Source organism: Homarus americanus, unplaced genomic scaffold, assembly GCF_018991925.1.
Source record: "Homarus americanus isolate GMGI-L3 unplaced genomic scaffold, GMGI_Hamer_2.0 scaffold29216, whole genome shotgun sequence".
Lineage (NCBI taxonomy): Eukaryota > Metazoa > Arthropoda > Malacostraca > Decapoda > Nephropidae > Homarus > Homarus americanus.
The window spans coordinates 52501-76892 of record NW_024733415.1 but is presented as its reverse complement, the minus strand read 5'-3'; the positions used below and the strand labels follow the sequence as shown (position 1 = coordinate 76892).

At 44.7% G+C, this 24392-nt stretch overlaps 1 protein-coding gene across 1 annotated transcript in view; it reads left to right on the top strand.

Annotated features, from left to right (window-relative positions):
• Positions 1-24392, top strand: part of LOC121869808 (calcium-activated chloride channel regulator 1-like) — a gene marked incomplete at its 3' end in the record, with an annotated part of 206955 nt that overhangs the window by 145889 nt on the left and 36674 nt on the right. The window contains exons 6-7 of the mRNA XM_042371386.1: positions 7979-8218; positions 9028-9235. Coding sequence (XP_042227320.1) covers positions 7979-8218; positions 9028-9235 — 448 coding nt within the window. The remainder of the gene's footprint in view (positions 1-7978; positions 8219-9027; positions 9236-24392) is intronic.

Below are 24392 nucleotides of genomic sequence, written 5' to 3'. Positions count from 1 at the left end.
GAATTTTGAGAATGAAAATTAGGCAAATCCAACAAGCGAACAGTGGAGGTGGTCGACCAGAGACTCCCACCTGATGTTAAATTTTTACGAGGGCCACCGTGCCAGTGCCAACCTAAATATATGCGGCGGAGTGCCATGCCAAGTGCCGCCTGCGGTCGTAAGCCGCGTCCCTAACTCTCACACCTGTACTCAGTGCCTCCCTGCCGGACCTTGTACACACATTCATGCATACTTTCTCTCTCTCACTCCCTCACCTGTTCTCAGCTCCTCCCACCCCTTTACCCCCTCCCGCACCTTTTTCACACACACACACACACACACACACACACACACATCCATCCATCCATCCATCCAGGACTCGCGTTGACTCTCACACCTTCCTCCACCTTCACTGTTTCTCTGTCTTTCCGCCCGCCCTTATGCCCCTATGATAATAATAACTCCCCCACACTGTTGCTTATTTTTGCTTTATGTTGAAGCTACATGTACAGTACACGTCTTTTTTGTTGTATATCGTGACTGCTAAGACCTGACGTACATCCAAATTGATACAGACGGGCACGCTTAGCTTACCTTACCTTACCTCCCCTTACCCACCCTACCTACCCCACCCCTACCTACACCCCCCCTACCCCACCCCACCCCCTACCCCTGCCTACCCACCCTACCCCTACCCCCCCACCCCACCCTACCCTACCCCTACCCTGCCTACCCTACCCTACCTTACAGTACCTACCTTACAGTACCTACCTTACCTCACAACTAAAGTATGACGAATCTGGTTCAGTAGTGTTCAGGGCCCTGCGTTTAGTGAGTCTTTGCTGGCAGTGGGTCAACATCTCCCCAAAATCAAGACAGTAATGACCTGACCGTGACTACAAGTGACCTCATTATCGGATCACTTTTAAACATGTAGTCAGCGTGAGGTCATTACCTGACGTTGGGGAAAGAGGTACTACTTTTTGGGGGGCGGGGGGGAGGTTAAAGGTCTCACAAAGGTACAAAGACTGACATGTCCTGAGCCCCTTACCACTAGGGTCCGAGCTGCTTGTTACACACACGCACACACAGACACACACACACACACACACACACACACACACACAATTAACAGTAAAAAAAAACTTTGCGTTATTAACTAGTGCTGTAATGATACAACTGTTGGGTAATGAGAAACGGGTTAAACAAAACATTAATGTGTAATTAAATTTTCACTAATTATATACTTGTAAAATAAATTGTTGATACACTTAATATATTTTCATTATTAAATAAAAACATTGTGCCATTCGTTCCTTACCTAATTTCAACTTGTTTGGTGTGTGTGTGTGTGTGTGTGTGTGTGTGTGTGTGTGTGAGTGTGTGAGTGTGTGTAAACAAATGAATCACTTTCTTAATCGCCATGCTACAAACTATACCTATGATAAACGTCTCAGGTGTTGTGTGGACATTGAATATTGAGGGAAGGTGAGCACTGACACCCCCACGCCACGTACTCCTCCACCTGCTGATTAACGTCTGGTCTTAAAAAGTTGAATATTGGGTAATTACACGTACTAATGATTCGAATTAATTCCGCCCATCACTCAACGGTCATTAACAATTTTAATTAGCCGTTACACAGCCACATAGTCTGTATGTGTGTGTGTGTGTGTGTGTGTGTGTGTCGCTAATTATTTTAATTTCGCTTAGTACCATAATTTACATTAATTTATTTCAACTTTTTCCCGTAGCAACACACACACACACACACACACTACTACTACTACCACTTTGCTGTTTCTCGGAATCGAGTCTAACGATCATGCAGCTATGATGAAATTATTTGAGTTATTAAGGATGTCACCTTCGTTGGTGAGTTCCGAGGTGACTAAAGAGGCTGATACGGGACCGGCAGAGTCGTTCACACATGTTGCACATGTGGAGGGCTATATCTAGTGCGGGAGGGGCGGCGGCAGCGTCTTTCCGGCATAGGCGCTTGTCTGTCTCGGTTTGTAGTCGGGCTAGTTCGAAAGTATTGTCACCCTCTCGTGTGGTGCTCCACCAAGCGTTACGATGTGGAGTAATCGTCTCCCAGGTGAGGGGGTTCATTTGGCACTTTTTCAGGTATGTCTTAAGACTATCCTTATACCTTTTCAGTTGCCCGCCAGCGTTACGTTTACTATTCGTCAGCTGACTGTAAATTAGCTGCTTTGGCAGTCTACTGTCGTCCATGCGGGTAACATGGCCAGATCAACGTAGTTGTTCATAGATAAAGGTAGCCTCGATGTTCCTACAGTTGGTGTCAGCGAGAATACTGGCATTTGTTCTCTTGTCTTCCCAGCGAACACGGAGGATGGAACGTAGACTACGTCGGTGAAAGTTTTCATGTGCCTTGAGGTGCCTCCTGTATGTGACCTATGTCTCGCTGCCATATAGCAGGGTGGGGAGGACCACTGCTCGATATACGTGCGACTTTGTAGATAATTTTAGCTCCCTAGAGCCGAAGACACGGGTACGCAGTCTGCCAGAGGTTAGAAATGCACATCTGATCCGATGTTGAATCTCTTCATCGAAGTCCGCGGTGGTGGACAGGTGGGAGCCGAGATACTGAAAGTGGGTAACATTAGAGAGGGTAGTACCGTTAAGCTGGATGGATGGTGGAGGTGTAGCTGAACCAGGGCCAGGCTGAAAGAGATTCTTGAGTCTTACGCACATTCATTTCAAGGCTGAAGTGTGTATACGCATCTACATAGGTGTTCATTTCTCCTGTAGGTCGTGTTCAGTGTGATCGACAAGGGTGAGGTCATCTGCATAATGAAGTTCAGTAATGGAAGCTGCCGACACCTTTGTTCCTGCCTGGAGTCGTCTTATGTTGAAAAGATCCTTCATCCGGTACTCTGTCAACCCCGCCGGTTAAATTGGCACTAGTCCGAGTAAGAAAGGCAGCCAAGAAATGGAAAAGAGAGATGGCGCCGGTATACATCCTTGTTTTACCCCTGTTTGGATAGGGAAGAACTCAGACTGGGTGCCATTGTTCAGGTCACTGTTGTTCATGCCGTCGTGGAGTTACCTCATAATGGCAATGAATTTTGGTCGACAGCCAAACTGGCTTAGGGTGTGCCAGAGAGCTTCCCTGTTGACCGAGTCGAAGGCCTTGGTTAGATCCATGAAGGCCATGTACAGGTCATGTCGCTGTTTTCTGCACTTTTTCTGTATCTGGCGGGCAGCAAATATCATGTCAGTGGTGCCACATGATGGTCTAAAGCCACACCGAGATTCTGGGAGGAAGTTTTCCGCCTCCGGTAGTAGTCTGTTTAGGAGGACTCGGGCGATAATCTTGCCAGCTATGGACAGTAGCGAGATCCCGCTGTAGTTATGTTCTCCAGGAGAGAGTGGAGACGACTAGTAAGCAGAGGTCCTCCTGCTTTATACACCTCGGCTGGGATTCCATCAGGCCCTGAGGTTTTGTTATTTTTCATCTGTTTGATGGCAGTAGCTACCTCATCCAGGGATGGAGGATAGCTGAGATGGGTCAGCTCTGGATGCTGAGGGACCTGCTGGGTAGTCAGAACATCCACATCGGTGTTTCGGTTGATCAGCGAATGGTAGTGCTCTTTCCAGCGTTTATGGATGCCTTCATCTTTAATTAGGGAGTTACCGTTGGATGAGCAGATGGAGGCTGTGCCATGAGTGATTGGCCCATAAAATGTTTTAGTGGAATTAAAAATTTTGCGCACATCGAGTTGATTTGCAAGTTTTTGCATTTCAAATGCTTTATTTTTAAACCACTTGTTCTTTAGCTTGAGAAGTTCGTGCTGGTCCGCCGCTTTCTTCTTGCAGAAGGTATCAGCTTTGGTCCTAGACCGAGGGTTGTTCTGCCAGTCAGTTAAAGCAGCACGTTTATCACCGACGAGTACATTGATTTCCAGGTCATTTTCATCAAACCAGTCCTGGTGTATTCTTTCGACCTGGCCTAGGGTCTCTCTGCAGGTTGTTGTCATGACAGTGTCGAAATACTCCATTCGGCACTGGGATTTGGGTTGTTTGTTGTTGGGTTGTTTATCAGCCCATGTTCGAGCTGCTCTCTGAAATCATATGCTACCACTGGATCCTCCAGATGCTTAGTGTTAAAACCTCTTCTGAAGGCTTGTTGCCTTCGCCTTTTTGGGCCGATGTGAAGTGAGAGCTTGGCTCAGACGAGCCGATGATCAGTGTCGCAATGGTCTGAGCCACGCATTGCTCGGGTGATGAGGACATCTCGGCGATCTCGTTCTCTGACAATGATGTAGTCAATGAGATGCCAGTGCTTGGATCGTGGGTGATGTCACGAACCCTTGAACTTGTCGGCCTGTCTAAACAAGGTATTGGTGATAGTGAGGTTGTGTGCAGCACACCTGCTGAGGAGGAGTAGTCCGTTGGGATTACAGTTGCCAAGTCCATTTCTCCCTGTGGTTCCCTGCCAAATGTCAGTATCTCTACCAACTCTTGCATTGAAGTCACCAAGGAGCACAACCTTATCTTCTCTGGGATAGAGGTTAGCACTGTCAAGGTCGGCATAATAGACCTCATTGATGTCATCCTCTGCATCTAGTTTTGGGGCATATACACTGATGAAAAAGGCATGATGTGAGTGATTCAGTGGGATTCTGGGCGTCCTGAGGCGCTCGTTGATCCCAATAAGCATTCAGTTAGCCTGTGTAGAATGCGTTGGTGGATGGCAAAGCCAACTCTGTAAATGCGATTTCTCTCTGCAGCAGGTTTACTTTTCCAAAAGAAGGTATAGCCAGACCCCCGTTGTGTGAGTCCACCCCCGTCTGGGAGCCGGGACTCACTAATGGCTGCTATGTCGATGTTATACCAAGCCAGCTCTTTTGCCACAAAGGTCGGTTCTTCTTTCAGGACGTCACTTGTGCCAGTATCCAGAAGCGTCCTGCCATTCCATGCAGCGACCATAAGAGGTTCAATAGTTTGTTTGTTTTTTTATCTGTGATTATAATTGTGTTTCCGACCACATAAGAATAACCTTACTGGGTGCAGTTGCTTAGTCAGGTTGGTTCTTTAGGCAGGCTATGTTTAGGGCACCTTTTCTAGCCCCCTCCCCATGTGGGGTGAGCAGAGTAGCTCTTCGAAAGGGCTGCTCAGTCTCAGACGGGACCGGATTGCACTGCTGCCTAGATCCCAGTGCATAAACGACCATCTTATCAGTACCGCCCATTTGCAGAGTTGTGACTAGAGCCTCCCGGCAGCCATCTCTGCCTGTTCCCGTCGCCACTCGTCCGTCGCCATAGGACTTTTGGTTTGATCATGATGAGGAGTATGATGAACTGGATGATGGCTTCACGTGAGTTGATTTATATGGTGAGGCAGGAACGCAGACTGCAACCACACATCTTGGCTCTGCCTTTTCCTGATCTAGTAGTGCAAATGTTGCAACGACTGAGGAGAGGGAGAGTTGCAATGGACTGCCGATAGCCCAGTTTGTTGGGTTTCGCTTTAGTAGGCTGTCCATCATGCCTTGCCTTCTTCCGCCGGTGTAGTCGTTGGGCTCCCATGTTGGTCACCATTTCCGCCTATACCGCCGTTGGGTTCTTGTTGGAGTTCTGTAAGCAAGTCTGCCTGATGTGGGGCTCTGCCGGAGATTTTTCGTTCGGGGTTTACTCCTGTAGCCTTACACCTACCAAGGTCAATCTGCAAGATAGCAGGGCAGTGGTTGGTAGGCGCCAGGACGTGTCCACATGCCAGTGGGCCTATGCGCTGTCCCTCTGGGGCCCACTGCTACTCCGAGATCCCCTGCTGGTCTAGTCTGGGCACACACACACACACACACACACACACACTCCATATTTTTTCTTATATTTCTGCATTTTATTGCATTAATATTATTGGCATTATTAGTTGTTATAATTACCAATATTTATTACTATTTATGTTTTTGTTATATTATCATTTCATTAGTATTGGTTTTAGTCATTATTATCTGCCATTGCGGTATCATTATTATTACTCATTATCATCTATTATATTTTTCATAATAGTACTAATAACAATTACCTCTTTACCTACCTATTACCTGTCATTGTTTACATAGAGATAAATGGAACCCGTAGGGTCGAGCTTATGAGTAAGTTTATGTAAACCTGTGAACTTAATTACCATAACGTAAGAGCCTTAATGAAGCGGTGAGGCAGGTGAACAGGGGACTGACTCAGAGAAATTAAGTTATTTGTCTGTTTGTTTGGGATTTGATGGTTGTTTACTAGAGATGGTTTTCCTCCATGCCTTCCTTATAATAATAATAATAATGATGATGATGATGATGATGATGATAATGATAATAAAATAATGACGATAATAATAGTAGTAATAATGAGAATAATAATAATGAATTTAACGATAATTTTAATAATACTAGTAATAATAAGTAACAATCACTAATAATAGTAATAATAATTAATGAATAACACATAAATAATTATATAAACCAATAATAACAAAGAAACATGCACAATAAATAACAATACACAAGAAACTGATAATAATTTTTAAGCCACAGCAAAACAAAAGATATAATTGAAGACCCGGATTAAGGAACCATTGGACACATATATTCAATTAAAATTTGGGAAAGTTTAAAAAAAATGGATTAAGGAGATTAAGAAAAAAGTTATTCCCTCAGAAAAACTTTGGTAAAAAAAAATTTAAAGTTGGCAACAAACTCTGGAATATCTTTAAAAGTATTATAGTTTTTTGTTTAATGTTGTTTATTGAATTGAGATGGTGAGGGTTATAATGGTGTTTGGTGGATGGGTTATTAATAATACTTTGGTGGTCTTGTGTGTTTCTTTGGTTTTTAGGTTGTATTAAATTGGGTTGTTTTTAGATTATCGTGTCCAATGTGGTGGTGGTATCGTCAAAAAACAGTACAATACTAAGGTTTTCTTTTCTCATCAGTAAACTACCAAAAAAAATATTAATTGCAACTAATTTTTTACCAAACTCAAAAAATAATTCTCATATATTTTTTTTTTTACAGTAAGTCCAAAAAATTGTTATTACACGTCTTTTTTTTTTTATCTAACTCACAAACAATATTTACCAAAGGATAATTTATTGTTGTTATTAAACTTAGAAAAACAAAGTCTCGTAAGGTTGGATTTGTTTACCCTAAGTCATCTGAGTTTCCGACTCTTCTGATCTGACGTATTATGTTCCTTGTAAATGAGGGTTGTTCATTATTTTATTTCTTAAGGTTATTGTAGACTTAGTTTCGCTGTGCCTAAAGGTGAAACACTAATTAGTTTTCAAGGTAAGTCACTAATTAGTTTTCAAGGTAAGACACTTATGTGTTATCAAGGTAAGACACTAATTAGTTATCAAGGTAAGACACTAATTAGTTTTCAAGGTAAGACACTAATTAGTTTTCAAGGTTAATTAGTTTTCAAGGTAAATTTCTAATTAGTTTCCAAAACCCCCTAGAGTACACGATGTTGGTCTGTTCAGTACAATGAATCAGCCCAATGAGTGTGATATTTTAATTACTTGCAAACAATGACATAATTCCTTGAGTATAATGTCTCAATTCCTCTAACAGTATCCCTCATTATCTAACATTAACAGCATCCATCATTATCTAACATTAACAGCATCCCTCATTATCTAACATTAACAGCATCCCTCATTATCTAACATTAACAGCATCCATCATTATCTAACATTAAGAGCATCCCTCATTATCTAACATTAACAGCATCCATCATTATCTAACATTAACAGCATCCCTCATTATCTAACTTTAACAGCATCCCTCATTATCTAACATTAACAGCATCCATCATTATCTAACACTAACAGCATCCATCATTATCATCTTAAAATTAACAGCATTCCCTCGACCTTCCTACCAACCACCACCATCCCCTTTCACCATCCCCCCCACCCTAACCCCTATCATCTAATATATTCAATACTCATCATCCATTCATTTCCACCACCACAGAAACGTTGGGAGTATCTACGCAAGGCAGTCCGGAAGCTACTGGTGTATGACGTGCCAGCCGGGAGTGAGGTGGGCGTGGTGTTGTTCGATCAGACCTCCTACGTCAAGCTGCCCCTCACGCCCACCCCTTCCACCTTGGACGAACGACAGCGCTTGGCCACAGCTTCCATGCCCCGTAACCCCTCTACCATCCCCCAGAGCCAGAAGTGCATCATATGTGGACTCGAGCAAGCTGTCAGGGTGAGTGTTTCAACCACGATTATTATTATTATTTTTTTTATACTCACTACACTAGATATAGGAGTGTGTGTGTGTGTGTGTGTGTGTGTGTGTGTATGTGTATGTGTGTGTGTATGTGTGTGTGTGTGTGTGTGTGACATAGTTTATTTATACATCCTATTTTTATTTTATTTTTTAATTAAACATTACAACATTTCAGGAATTAAAATCAAGTCGACTACCTTCACAAGCCAGCCAGCTCTAAATTACCTACCTTAATGGGTGTTTATTTGACCTTGATCTGAATAGCGTTATTAATACTGAAGTGAATGGTAATTACCCCGGGTTCAGGTGATCACAATTACCTGAGCGTTGTCATTATGTCTTTATGGTCAGGAGGTCTCGTTAGTGTGTGCTCTCTCTCTCTCTCTCTCTCTCTCTCTCTCTCTCTCTCTCTCTCTCTCTCTCTCTCTGAAGATTAGGCACCCTAGCTACCTGGAGGGGTTGGGTTAGGTTAGGTTTGGTTAGGTTACTTATCAGGTGTAATAATATGTTTGTTCTACCATTTATCTTAGTTATTTAGTGTTTCATGTTATAGAGTTGTATTTTATATTGTTTCTTTCTCTTGTTATAATTCTTCTCTTCTTCTCCATATTTTTTCCTCTTCCCTGCTCCTCCCTTTTGTTTGCTCTACTGTTTTTCTCCTTTAATATTATAATAATAATAAATTTGTTATTTTTATTATTATTATTATTATTATTATTATTATTGCATTAATGACCATTGTACAGTAACTTTATCTTCAACATAAACATTTCTCTCCCCACAAGATGCTGGAGAATGGAGGCTGGGGAGCTGCAGGCGGGGTCATCCTGCTGGTCACATCTGGCTCACCTCTTCCCCTCACACCCTACGACGTCAAGCAGATGGGGGCGGCGGTGACGGAGAGAGGGGTCAAGGTGGTGCCCATCATCTACCCTGTCACTGACCGTAACCCCAAACCTACTTCAGGTGTGGAGAAGCTCGCCCAGCTCTCAGGTAAGTCTCCAGGTGTTAGTTAATTACAGGTGAATGGTCAGCTAACACTTAAGGTCCTGTCATAAGGTTGGGTGTTAGTTCCTCTTCAGCCTTGTGTCTCTGTCTTGTCTAGTTTTGTCGGTCGTGTGTGATCAAGTTATTAAGTCATATCTGGTAACTATTATGACGGATACCAGATTTACTTTAGTTATCCTATTGTAAAGGAAAACGGGAATACGAAAACAAAATCTATTGTTGAGTCTGTTGATGTTGAGTACATTCTTTTGAGTTCGTTGCTGTTGAGTATTGAGTCCATGGCTGATGAGTGTCTTTTGAGCCCAACGTATCTTTTTCCTCTTCCTCCTCTTTTGTCTTCTAAACTCTTGCTTCCAGACTTTATTCTTCTCCTTCTCCCACTTCTCCTACTCCTCCGTCACCAAACATCTTCCCCCTTCAAATTCCAAGTTTTCATCATCGTCTTCAAATTCCAGTCGCCTTCAGGTTTTTTTCCTTCTTCTTACTCCAAATTACATGTTTTTCTCCTCCTCCTCCTCCTTCAACTCTTTCTCTCCTCTAAACTTTCACCTCCTCAAGGTTTCCTCTTCCTGCAGAATCACAACTCTCTCTCTCTCTCTCTCCTGTCCCGCCCCTTCCATCTTCCCCTTCTTTATTTCTTTCCTCCAGACGTTTATCTCTCTCCTTCTCTCTCTCCTCTGCTCCGCCCCTTCTCACTCACTTCCATCACGGTCGTTCCACCAATGGCCGCCATCTTCTTCCCGTCCGTCATGACAATTCCGTTCATCAAACTTGTAACAATCTGGACTGGTCGTTTATATCCTCGGCGCCACCCTCAACAAAAATTCCAATTCCTCTGCTCGACTACCTGGCCTGAGCGCCGGCTTACATATCGATGAAGATCATATTTTTTCGTCATTGCCCATATACTGTAGTAGCGAGGGACGTGACCATGTTTTTTTTATAGATAGACTCTGTGTGTGTGTGTGTGTGTGTGTGTGTGTGTGTGTGTTTGTGTGTGTTTGTGTGTGTGCGGAAGACTACTGGGGGTATATTAGTTGAATTTGTAGTGTATGGTGTGGGTTTTTTTTCGTTTGGCTCGGTTAGTTTAGGTTAGTTTGATTAGGTTTCGTTTGGTTAGGCTTGGTAAATTTAAGCTGGCTAGGTTAGGTTAGTTTGGTTGAATTCCTACAACGATGGAGTCTCGTAGTACGGTTGAGCTGATCAGTGGCGAGTATTCCTGTATATCTCAGCATCCAGGGCATTAAATTTCTCTTAAGAGTGAATAGAAAAAATGGTTCTCCTTCTTGGGCAGTGAAATTTACCCTTTTAAACTATCATGCTCCTGACCTGACCTGACCTGACGGCATCATGAAGGGTAAACGAGGGTGTGACGCCGCCTCCCTCTGACTCCGTGTTTACATCGGGAGTCTTGTGATTTTGGGGCGAAATTCCTAGATTATCCTTAACGCATCTGCTTGAGACACCTGTCCTTACCGTATGCCCACACACTCTCCCTCAAGACCCCTGCTCTCTGCAATACGGGGGAAAACATCCAATATGTGAAGGTGTCTGAGCCAGCATTTAGATCCGGGTTGTGGTGGCCGGAATGACCTTTATTTTGAAGTTGTGGAAGACTTGTATGATGTGTAAGTCACCAGGATTATGGTGACGCTTTGGTATTGTGACATATTTTGGGTGATGGTGGGTGAGTGAGGCGCTTTACACTCACTCACACACACACACACACACACACACACACACACACACACACACACACACACACACAGACAACTTAAAGAAAAAATATAGAAAGGGGGAAAACAACTCCATACAGAAAAAAAAACAATAAAATGGAAAAAAATCCCCCAAAAGGAAAAAAGACACCCTGAGGGAAAAAAAAGACATCCTAACAATACATAGGCCTCTCGGCGTAATGTTCTACTGCCTCGTGCCTAACACAGTCTCTCTGGAAGGTCGTCCACTCCGTTCCTTCTCCTCTCACTATTTTTTTCCCTTGCTACTTTCCCTTCGTCTTTTCAATACATCTTTCTCTCTTTGTCTTATGCTTCTTATGTCCCTTACACAAACCCACGATTTGTATCTCTCTCTCTCTCTCTCTTACTTCCATTTTTCAGCATTTCAGTTTTCCACTCGGCCACGCTGTTTCAAGTCACTTTGCATAACACGCTCTTTTGAGATATATCTCGCTCCGTGTTAAACTTTTTCACACAGTCATTCTCCTTCATGCTTGCTGTTACGTGTTCTCTCATTCTTTCATATTTTTGAGACTGTGACGCGCGTCAGGAGGGAAATAAAGAGTTTCAATTCTTAACTTACTTGCTAAAAGGGTTGTGGCAGCCAGAGTGTATGAGTGTATATTGTAGTCGCCTCCTGTCCCAAGTGTCGCTAGTTGGATCCCAGGGCACTGCTGTCCACCCAGATGACATTACACCTGACGAAGTGAAGGAGGTCGAGTACAGTACCACCCACGCTGCCTCCTTTCGTACTGATGGCTCATATGGTGTACTGTGTTAACGCGGTCCCTATAGAACTCGCTTTCACTCTCCACCAGCTATAACCTCCCCATCATCACAATAATGGACTCGCCGGGTCTCCCCCTTGAAACTTATGGACTCTTAAATCTCTCAGCCAAAGCAACAGCACTTTCGGGTCACCATTTCAAAATAGAGACTCGGGGGAGAGGGGGGGGGGGAGGGGGGCTCTCCTACCGAAAATTTATTCTTTAGGTTTTTCTTCGTCCAGTATAATGGCCTCGTCTTGTCTCCTCCTCGAAAATGATGAGTTTTTCGGTTTCTTCGCTAAACTAAAGACGTCCCGGTCTCTACTGTTAATATAATTGACTATTCTGGGTCCGTCGTAGCCAAGGTAGTGTTTTCCAGTCTCCCCAAACTAATATATTGACTCTTAAGTCTCCCTCCGTCAAAAAGAGACTCCTTGTAGTCTTTTACTATCAGAATATGGACTCTTCCAGGCCAGACTAGTGGACTAGTCTTGTGTTTCCGAGTTGAAATGAGTTTTATGTAATACAAACGCAAATAATGTATTCCTTTCGGTTTTCCTTGCCCAAATAATGTTTTCTTCTATGGACTCCCCTGCCAAAATAATGGATTCTTCTATTGACTCCCCTGCCAAAATAATGGCTTCTTCTGTGGACTCCCCTGCCAAAATTATGGATTCTACTGTGGACTCCCCCTCCAAAATAATGGATTCTTCTTTGGACTCCCCCCTCCAGAATAATGGGTTCTTCTGTGGACTTCCCAATCACGCCTCCCAAAGAAATAAACACACTCGGGGTTTACTTGGATAAAACGGTATTCTCTCAGAGACTCAAAATAAAGAATTCATCTGGTGACTCCTCTGACGGCAGGATAAACTGCTGTCGTTAGTAATTGATATTTTAACCTTATCGCCATCGGAACGTTAACCACTTCGTAGAGAGAACGTTATAATATTGTAACTTTAACCGCCTTTGTTTACCTAACACAACTGATCCTCAATTGTCTATGTTTCGACAATTAAATCCTCTTTTCCCCGTTTTCTATCACCTTTAACCCTATTTCTAATTTTCTCTTATGGTACACTTTACTATTTTTCATTCACGTAAATAAACGCAAATTTCCCTCATTTCTAGTTGATAAAGTGTATTTAAAATGTTCTTTCTCCCTTTAAAAAATTAGATCACCTGAATACGAGACACCCAGCTTATTTAACCTGATGATTAAATAACCAAGTACTTCCTGAAGGGTTAGGTTTTGGTAAGATAGGGTTAAAGCTAGTTTCGATGACGTTAGTTTTAGGTTAGGTTAGATTAGTATTAGGTAAGAGTAGGTAAGGCTAGGGTATATTAGGTTAATTTTGGTTAGGCTAGACTAGGTAATTAATAGTAAGGTGAGATAACTTGTGGTCCTAATCTTCACCTAATCCTTATTCTTTTACCTAAGTGAATCTTCGGACTAACTTACACACACACGTAATTATGGTAATGCAAGTAGTTCTGTACACTGACGGGAAGTAACGTGACCAAAAATCTTAATGTAGGAATTATTCTCCAGTTTCATAGTCAGGTTGAGTGTTTCCTGGGTGTTGCTGAGTGTTTCCTGGGTGTTGCTGAGTGTTTCCTGGGTGTTTCTGGGTGTTTCTTGAGTGTTTCCTGGGTGTTTCTGGGTGTTTCCTGGGTGTTGCTGAGTGTTTCCTAGGTGTTGTTGAATATTTCCTAGGTGATGTTGGGTGTTGTTGGTGTTACTGGGTGTTGCTGAGTGTTTCTTGGGTGTTGTCTCCACCAGCACCATCACAACACACCATCACACAACCACCTCCACACCACCACCTCACCACCACCAGCACTATATCCCAACCATCATCACCAACACATCACCACCATCATCACACCACAAGTTACAGCTCCTGAATGATGGCTAAGATGAGACATTCTGGTAGGTAGGCAGGTAATCAATCCTGGTGGAGTTATGGAGTTGTGTGTGTCTTTGAGGAGTACTCGGGCATCATTACGACGCTGAGTCCACAAGACGCCCAAAATTACTCCCAACTTAGAATCCAATCTCGTCGAGGAAAGTTGAAGACTCTTGTTGATTCATCTCGTCTTCGGTGACCAAAAGTTCCCCCTGTGGATATGTTGTGAGTATGATATGTAAAGAGGTCGGGTGGGTGAGGGAGAGGCATCTTGTCGACCTCCTTAACGTAAAGATACGTAGGTCGTTTAGATGGTTTGTCGAAATATTTTGAGTGTGGGGGTAAGGTTGGTACTGTGGGCGGTGGCATAGGGGTAGGATGGGGTGAATGTTGTGTGGGGGTTGGATAGGGGTGGGGTGGGTGTTGTGGGGTTGGATAGGGGTGGGGTGGGTGTTGTGGGGTTGGATAGGGGTGGGGTGGGTGTTGTGGGGTTGGATGGAGGTTGTGGGGGTTGGATAGGGGTGGGGAGCGGTGGCAGGGAGGAAGAGGTAGAGTTCTCTGTCTTGAGAGAGAACAGGATAACCGATGTTACCAGGAAAAGAAGAAACTTGTTTATAACAAAACAAATGAAACAAGAAAAAAATAAATAATAAGACAAAACAAAATACCTTCAAGCGATACAAAAGGACAACCAAAAAAATATATACAAACTTAAAGAAAAAAATATCCACACAAACACAAGTTCGAATTATTCAGTGAACATTTATTTACGCGCCACTTAAGCCGCTTCCTCCCCCCCCTCCCCTCTCCTGACCATCACCCCCTCGGACACCCCCACACCCCAACCCCCACCACACGCTGTGACGTCATCACCAACTGATGTAACGTCGTCACCAGATTAGAGTAGGTCAGGTCAGGTTAGAGAAGATCAGGCCAGGACAAGTACAGTCGTATGTCCCTTGTGTGTAGGAAGTCACCTCTTTAATACTACAATTCTGATAATGGAAAATATCAGAACCAAATTTAATAACACAGTTTATGATAGCATTTTACTTACGGGAAATGTTCTGTTATCATTAATCAAGAAAGGTTAGTGTTACATGCAGGGTTGTGATACTCTGTGACCTATGACCTAATGACCTATCTCTGACCTCTAAATAAATGTAGATATATAGTTCCCCTGTTGCAGTAAAACCCTACAGGGAGATTAATTTATTTCTAAGTAATTATTCACGAGATAAAAAAAGACCTTATATACGCAGCTTGTGTATGTCCGAGTAATATTTGTTTTACTTTAAAGGTAAATAAATTAGTTTTAATGGTATCATGTGTGAGTGGAGAGATAAGGGAGTTATGTATGTTTCTTGGGGGAGATAAAGAGTTCAATTGTGTCACATCTCGGGGGGGGGGTAATGTTTGCCTGTCAGTGATGTATAAATTAGATTATTCCTGGCTGGAGGCGAGTCAGTGCAGAGATGTAAACCAAATGGAGAGTATATACCTGAAAGTTGCCATGTGTAATATTAGTTTACACACACACACACCAATAGAGTATCCACACACACACACACACACACACACACACACACACACACACACACTACTACTACTACTACTACTACTACTACTACTACTACTACTACTTTATTTTTTTTTAAATAACGTGGCCTCCAGCCTCCCCCAATAGCCACACCTTCGCCACCATTTAATTACCTTAATATTAAATATCCTAATACATATGTAGCTATCCTATCTGTGTTAAATTAGTTGAGCCGCAGATCTATGCGGCATTCAGTGACTGTTGCCTCGTAGTCGATATCTGCAGCAGTTGTCGGAATTGGGGCAGAAGCTCTCGTTCCCCTGAGGCAGAGCAAAGCCGACCGAAGGAGAGAGAAAGACAGTCGACATCTCATCCAGGCTGTAACGAAACTTCTGGGCTGCTGCTTCTGTTCGGAGACCACCTCCGCGAGTCTGGCGTAGAAGCATCTTGCTCTTGGTCCCATCCCACCAGAGGTTGTGAACACTAGAGGAGTGTTCAACGTTTTGGATTCTCTCCCCATATGCCCTTATCTTGTCGTTCTCGTTCCTCCTATGTGCAGCATCGAGAGCTAGGTTACGGTGACATGCGGCCATGGGATCAAAAATCCTGATGTCGAAGAAAGCTCGCTGTCCTCGCGTCCAGAACCCTCGAGCACTGACGTCAACACGGGCTTCGTTAGATGTGTTTGAAGTCCTATGTTGGAAGATCTCACCATCCAATGGAAGGAGGGTCGGTTCTACCATGACATCCCGGCAGATTTCCTTCAACATATTTGCTGTAAGGTCCCTTACTTCGTCATGCCTCATTCATATGAAGCCCCCTTTCTTGCACACCATGGCGTGATCGCCGTCATAGGAAGAGCCACACACGCATTGGGAGGGCAAACCTTCTACTGGCCGACCGTACCTTAGAGCAATGGCATCTGTAAATTCTTGTTTGTTAAGACTGAAACCATTTGCCCTTATCGGTAACGTAGTTAACCAGTTCGAGGCGCCCACCTCCTGCGCTATAGCTATTTTTTTTTTCAAATTTTCTGGAACCTGCAGCAACAGTTGCTGCAACTTATCATTTTGGCAGTGCTGTCGATCTGTCGTAATGGACCTACGAATCTCGTTTACTTCACTGATCGCGACCTCCCCTGTTGCGTTCTGGGCTATTATGTGGTCCGTGAGGGCTGCCGTGAGCTTAAGTGAATTTTGATGTTCGGTGGACTACTACTACTACTACTACTACTACTACTACTACTACTACTACTTTGCTGTCACTTGGAATCGAGTATGACAATCATCCAGCTATTACGAATGTCACCTTCGTTGGTGAGCTCTGAGGTCACTCGTTAGGCCGATTCGGGATCGGCAGGGCAGTCCACAGATGTTGCACGTGTGGCGGGCTACATCTAGTGCAGGAGGGGCGCTGACAGCGTTTTTCCTGCGCTGGCGCTTGTCTGCCTCGGTATGCAGTCTGTCTAACTCGAAAGTATTGACACCTTCTCGTGTGGTGTTCCTCCAAGCGTTACCCTGTGGAGTGATCGTCTCCCAGGTGAGGGGGGTCGATTTGGCACTTTTTTAGGTTTGTCTTAAGATGATTCTTATACCTTTTGCGCTGTCCGCTAGCGTTACGTTTACCCTGCGAGTAACATGGTCAGTCCAATGTAGTTGTTCATAGATAATGGTAGCTTCGATGCTCCTACAGTTGGTGTCAGCGAAAATACTGGCATTTGTTCTCTTGTCTTCCCAGCGAGCACGGAGGATGGAACGTAGACTACGTCTGTGTAAGTTTTCAAGTGCCTTGAGGTGCCTCCTATATGTGACCCATGTCTCGCTGCCATATAGCAGGGTGGGGAAGACCACTACTCGATATACGTGCAACTTTGTAGATAATTTCAGCTCCCTACAGCCGAAGACATGGGTACGGAGTCTGCCAAAGGCTCGAGATGAACACACACACACCGTTAACTAACTCCAGGTATCACAGGAAGGTGGGAGACGGGGGATTAAAAGGCATATATAAAACTTCCAGAAAATTTTAGATTTGACCTAATAACGGTATTCTTGAGGCGTCGCCGAGTATATGTATATTAAGTTTATTTGTTGTGTCGCCGGTGTGTGAAAAAGACGATTTTTTTTTTCACAGGAGCTTTGACAGGTAATTTTATTTATTTGGATTGTTTTTTCTCTCTCACTCTCTCTGTGTTGACGGCTGATCCTGCACTCCCTGTGATTGTTGGCGATGTGTTTTTGTTCTCGATGGATCATTATTCCTGCAGGTGGCTTAATGTTGTTGTTTACGTACTGTATGTCTGTTTGTCTATCTGTCTGTCTTTTTTTTTCATTATTATTATTCAAGTTTCCGTTTAGCTAACTCTCTCAAGCTCGCTCACGGGCATGCCTTTGAGCTATTGCTATCCTTCACCCCACCAACAGCGACACTTCCTCCTACTGTCACACCTCCACACAGCGTCACCAACACCCACCTTCCCTCCCTCACCTGTCTTCTATAGGTACTCAAGGCGTTAATTTGTTTGAGAACTTAACCTACGTCACTGTTTCCATAATTATCACTATTATTACTACCCTACCTTCTACCATACAACCAACCATCACCATGCATCACCTCAGCCACTACCACACCAACAGTACCACCATCCCAGCCACCACTACACCTCCTACCATCATCCCAGCCACCACCACACCTCCTACCATCACCCCAGCCACCACCACACTTCCCCATCACCATCCACCTACCACACCTCCTACCATCACCCCAGCCACCACCACATCCTCCACACCTCCCATCACCCCAGCCTACCACACCTCCTACCCATCACCCCAGCCACTACCACACCTCCTATCATCACCCCAGCCACTACCACACCTCCTATCATCACCCCAGCCACTACCACCACACCTCCTATCATCACCCCAGCCACCACCACACTTCCTACCATCACCCTAGCCACCACCACCTCTATCAGCCTCCAAATATGAAACTATTGGAAAAGGCGAAGGGGTGACTGCGGTTCCTCCCCCTCACGGCACCTTAACATCGTTCGCCACCAACTCCAGCCAATTTTTAGTGAGCCTCTAAATCCCCTTTTGACACGCAAATCCACGCAGACATTCAAAATCCCCCTCCTCCATCCCCTCCACCACCAACCCCAGCCCACGGGAAAATCCTCGCTAAATCCCTATAGCCGTGAATGACGATTTAATCGAGTCGACCCACCAATCCATATCCTCCCCCTCTCCCTCCCTCTCAGGTAAGCCTCCAGGCCACTCGATATATCACATCACGTACACATCACTCCATATCCCACGTCTCCACACACTTGTATTGGGAGAGCTTTACGCTGTGTTTCCTTCAAGGTGAGTCTATTGACTGTGGGTGGCGGGCATGTGGCAAGCTGCTCTGTCTCTCTCTCTCCCTCCCCTGCCTGCCTGACTCTCTCCCCTTCCCCTGCCTGACTCTCTCTCCTTACCCTGCCTGACTCTCTCTCCTTCCCCTGCCTGACTCACTTCCCTTTCCTCCCCTGCCTGCCCCTCTCTCCCTGCTTGCCTCCCTTCCTCTCTCCTTCCCTGCCCACTCCCCCCCCTCTGTCTGCTTCTCTCCCTCCTTCCCTGCCTGTTTCTCTCCCTGACTTTCTTCCTCCCTGCCTACCTCTCTCTTTCCCTCCCTGCCTGCTTTTCTCTCCCTGCCGGTCTTCTTGGCCAGCCAAATCCTCCCAAAACTTTCTGGCAAACATTGTAAAAGTTGCAAAAGTTGACATCTAACAGACAGATAATGGTCGAGATTTATTTTTTCCCGTTTCCCGTCGTCTTGTGGGGGGTAATAATAATTTACCAACAGTCATCATTTTCTCTGTACACTATTTTAATGGTTAGTCTGTCTGTTTATAATAAGCTTGTCTATTCGGCTGTCTCTAGGTATTTATGTATATATCTAACTATGCATATGTATAGGTGTAACCATGTATGTGTATAACAGTGTATGTATTATTGTATCCATTTACGAGTATAGTCATGTATGTATTCGTCTAGTCATGTATGTGTATCTCCGTCCAGCTGTTAGTTTACTTGTCTCGTCAACTATGGCTTTACCCCAGTCAGCTGTTTACGTCTGTCAGATATTTATGTCTGTCAAATGTTTGTCTCAACTATTTATCCTAATCAGCTGTTTACTCACAGTCAGCTGTTTACGTCTTTCAGTTGTTTATCCCAGTCAATTGTTTATGTCTCGACTGATTATGTCTTTCAGTTGTTTACCCCAGTCAGCTGTTTATATCTCAGGTAATTATGCCTTTCAATTGTTTACCCAGGTCAGCTGTTTACGTCTCAGCTGATATGTCTTTCAGTTGCTTACCCCAGTCAGCTGTTTACGTCTCAGCTAATTACCTTTTTCAGTTGTTTACCCCAGTTAATTGTTTACGTGGTATATTAATTTTAAAAAACATACACATAAGGAATACAACATGTTATGGTTGTGAGTGTTGTGGATCAGTCAAGTTATTTATTATTTGTTGTATTTGTATGAATCAGTCAGCTCTGTGAACACCGATCATGACTGACTGAAAGATTTGACAGAGAATTAGGAACAGATTGACTGATTTACTAACATGGTGACTGACTGGTCGATTGACTGACTGACCGATTGACTGACTGACCGATTGACTGACTGACCCTTTGGCTGACTGACTGACTGACTGACCGAACTTTTCAACAAGCACACAGTAAAGCGGCTTATGGCTGTCTCGTCGCTATTTTTACCATCATCAACGCCGCCATCACCAAGACATGTCACCAGCAGGAGGAGGAACAGTAATAACAGCAGTATTGGCATAACAGGGGCATCACCATCACCAGCAGGAGGTGTAACAGTAATAACAGCAGTACTGGCATAACAGGGGCATCACCACCAGATGAACAGCAGCACCAGCAAGAGAACAGCATCACCAGCAGAAGAACAACGCCACCAGCGGAACAGCACCACCAGCAGGAGAACAGTACCACCAGCAGGAGAACATCATCACCAGCAGGAGAACAGCACCAGCAGCAGAAGAATAGCAGGAGGAGGCGCCGTGACATGGTACGCCGCAGCAGATGGGGAGAACATCCGTCCCCGACAAAGGGAAGACGGAGGAGGTGATCGGAAGACCATATCTAGTGACGCCCGACATATTGCTCCCCGGATCACCTACCCTTCCCCTCCCCCACACCCCAAATCCTCCCCTTACCCTCAGACGGATGACCCCACACCCCCCATCCTCCCTTGACCCCCAGACGGTTCAACCCCCATTCTCCCACACCCAAAAACCACCCCACATCCTCCCCCTCTACACCTCCAAACTAACTACCTCCTTTCTCAACCGGACCAACCAACAACCCTCTTTGCCTCGCCTCCAGAAGGACAAAATTATACCCCTTCCTCACCCCTTGCCGGACCACCCCACACCCCAACTGGTATACTGCGTTTTTTTTCCAAACCTTCAGATTTTGCCAATTTCAACGCGTCTCTCTGATGACTGAAATATTTTATCTTGATACAACAACAAATAAAGCAAGAAATCCTTTTGTCTTTTTCGAAAACCGATTCGAAAAAAGTAGATCACGTAACTTATAAAGTTATTTGTAAGTTGTGGATTATTTGTTTCTTAAGATTTTGTTGGGATCACCTGGAGATTAGTCACCTCAGCTTCTTTTACCTGAGGATTAACCACCTTCACATTAACCTAACTTAACCCCCCAGATAAAGTTCGGTATAATTAATAAATTATCAGGTGAAATGAGCTGGAGTGTCTAATCTTCAGGTAAAATAAGCTGGGGTGCCTAATCTTCAGGTAAAATAAGCTCGGGTGTCTAATCTTCATATGATACTTTAATTACACGGTATATCTTTTTTTATTTCAAGGAATTTGACTCCAATCAGGATCACCCAGGATGACTCAGGCCGGGTTGTAGGGGGTTACTGCTTAAGAGCGTCAGTGGGAGGAGTGTGTGTAATAAGACTGACACCTGATCGGCTATATGTATTTTTCACTACACCAGGTGAACGAACGCCTCTCTCTCTCTCTCTCTCTCTCTCTCTCTCTCTCTCTCTCTCTCTCTCTCTCTCTCTCTCTCTCTCTCTCTCTCTCTCTCTCTCTCACCATAATGTAGCCCCTATCTGATCCACGATGTCATAACATCACCACCACCTCCACCTAATATTTTATGCACCCTGACACTGTACACCCTGACACTATACACCCTGACACTGTACACCCTGACACTAGACACCCTGACACTATACACCCTGACACTGTACACCCTGACACTGTACACCCTGTCACTGTACACCCTGACACTACACCCTGACACTGTACACCTGACACTATACACCCTGACACTATACACCTGACACTGTACACTGACACTGTACACCCTGACACTATACACCCTGACACTGACACCTGACCCTGACACCCTGACTATTCACACCTAGCTGCACCCTGACACTATACACCCTGACACACACACCTGACACTACACCCTGACACTATACACCCTGACAGTACATCCTGACACTGTACACCCCGACTATACACACCCTGACACTATACACCTGACACTGTACACCCTGACATTCACCCTACTATACACCCTGACACTACACCCTGCTTACACCCACATGCACACCTGACACTGTACACCCCACTCTGACACTCTGTACACCCTAGCACTGTACACCCTGACACTGTACACCTGACACTATACGCCCTGACACTATACACCTGACACTGTACACCTAACACTATACACCTGACACTATACACCCTGACACTGTACACCCGACACTATACACCCTGACACTGTACACCCTGACACTATACACCCTGACACTGTACACCCTGACACTATACACCCTGACACTGTACACCCTGACACTGTACACCTGACACTCACCCTGACACTGTACACCTGACACTGTACACCTGACACTATGCACCCTGACACTGTACACCCTGACACTATACACCCCTGACACTACACCTGACACTGTACACGCTAACACTATACACCCTGACACTATACACCTGACAGTACATCCTGACACTGTACCCTGACACTATACACCCTGACACTGTACACCCTGACACTGTACACCCTGACATTATACACCTGACACTGTACACCTGACACTGTACACCCTGACACTATACACCCTGACACTGTACACCCTGACACTGTACACCTGACATTATACACCCTGACACTGCACGCTTCACACACCCCTGACACTGTACACCCTGACACTGTACACCCTACCACACCCTGACTATACACCCTGACACTGTACACCCTGACACTATACACCCTGACAGTACATCCTGACACTGTACACCCTGACACTATACACCCCTGACACTATACACCCTGACAGTACATCCTGACACTATACACCTGACACTGTACACCCTAACTACACACCTGACAGTACATCCTGACACTGTACACCCTGACACTGTACACCCTGACACTATACACCCTGACAGTACATCCTGACACTACCACCCTGACACACTGCCACCTGACACTACACACCCTGACACTACACACCCTGACAGTACATCCTGATACTGTACACCCTGACAGTACATCCTGACACTGTACACTGACACTACACTACACCACACTACACTATATCTTCGTCACTTAACACCCTATTGTCCTGGAGTAAGTCAACACACACACACACACACACACACACCTACCTTATCTTTATGCATCGTTACCTCACTATACTACCATAACATTACCTCACTATACTACCACAACATTATACCTCACTATACTACCACAACGTTTACCTCACTATACTACCACCATAACATTATACCTCACTATACTACCATAACATTATACCTCACTATACTACCACAACATTATACCTCACTATACTACCACAACATTATACCTCACTATACTACCACAACATTATACCTCACTATACTACCATCACACTACATCACTATACTACCACAACATTATACCTCACTATACTACCATCACACTACATCACTAGTTAACATGACTTCACCACCACAAGTTAAAACCTCACCACCACCACCACAAGTTAACACCCCACCACCACCACAAGTTAACACCCCACCACCACCGCCACCACATGACACTCACACACGCACCATTTTCTCCTGCTCTCTCTCTTGTGAGTTAGTTAGGCAGGGAAGGGAAACTTTCTTATTAATGGGAAATATTTACCTGACAGTAATCCTCGGCAGTCCTTCGTGTCGACCGAGCGTTAAATGAACCTAAATCCTAAATTATATATATTAATCTCGCTAAAGTTTTCCCATCGCCAAAGAGAGAAAGACCTCGATGAAATCTCTGACTATGATTATATTTTCCCGGACTCGTATTTCGGCCAAACTTTCTAAACAATCACAGAATGTTTGTTGCTCTAGAAAATGGAATGTTGAAGTTGGTATTGGAGTATCAAGAGTGAGGGAGAGAGATGTTGGTGCTGGGGTGGGAGACAGGGGTGGAGGTTGTGGGTGGTGGGATGGTAGATGGGTGGTGGGATGGTAGATGGGTGGTAATGGTGTGGGTATGTGGTATGTGATAATGGGTGGTGGTAGGTGGTTTTGTAAGATGGTAAGTGGTCGATGGGCGGTGGTAGGTGGTGGGAGTTTGGTAGGTGGTAGGTGGTGGTGGGTGTGGAGGTGTTAGTGGTGCTGGTGGTGGTAGTAGGGTCTAAACCGTAGGGGTAAAGCAGAGCCTATCAAGACGACGTGTTTGGTCTGAGTCGTGGGTTCGAAACCTCACCTAGTTCGCTCTTCCCTAATGCCCTTCCCCCAACTCCCAATCGCCCTCACCCACTCTCCTACCCTAATCGAGAGAGAGGTGAGGAAAGAAGGGGGCGAGTGAGAGAAGTGGTGAGCAAGAAGGAAATGAAAGAGAGGTAAGGGAGGAAGGAGGGACAGAGAGGAGAGAATTAAGGAAAGTTGAAGGAAGGGAGTGAGAGGAAGAAGGTGAGGAATGAAGGAAGGAAGGAAGGAAACAAGGAAGGAAGGGCGGAGGGAAGATAAGTGTGGAAAGGAGGAGGAGGGAGTGAGAGGAGAGAGGTGAGGAAGGAAGTGAGAGGGGTGAGTGAGTGAGTGTCTTTTGTACGTCTCACTAGACAAACAGACAAGCC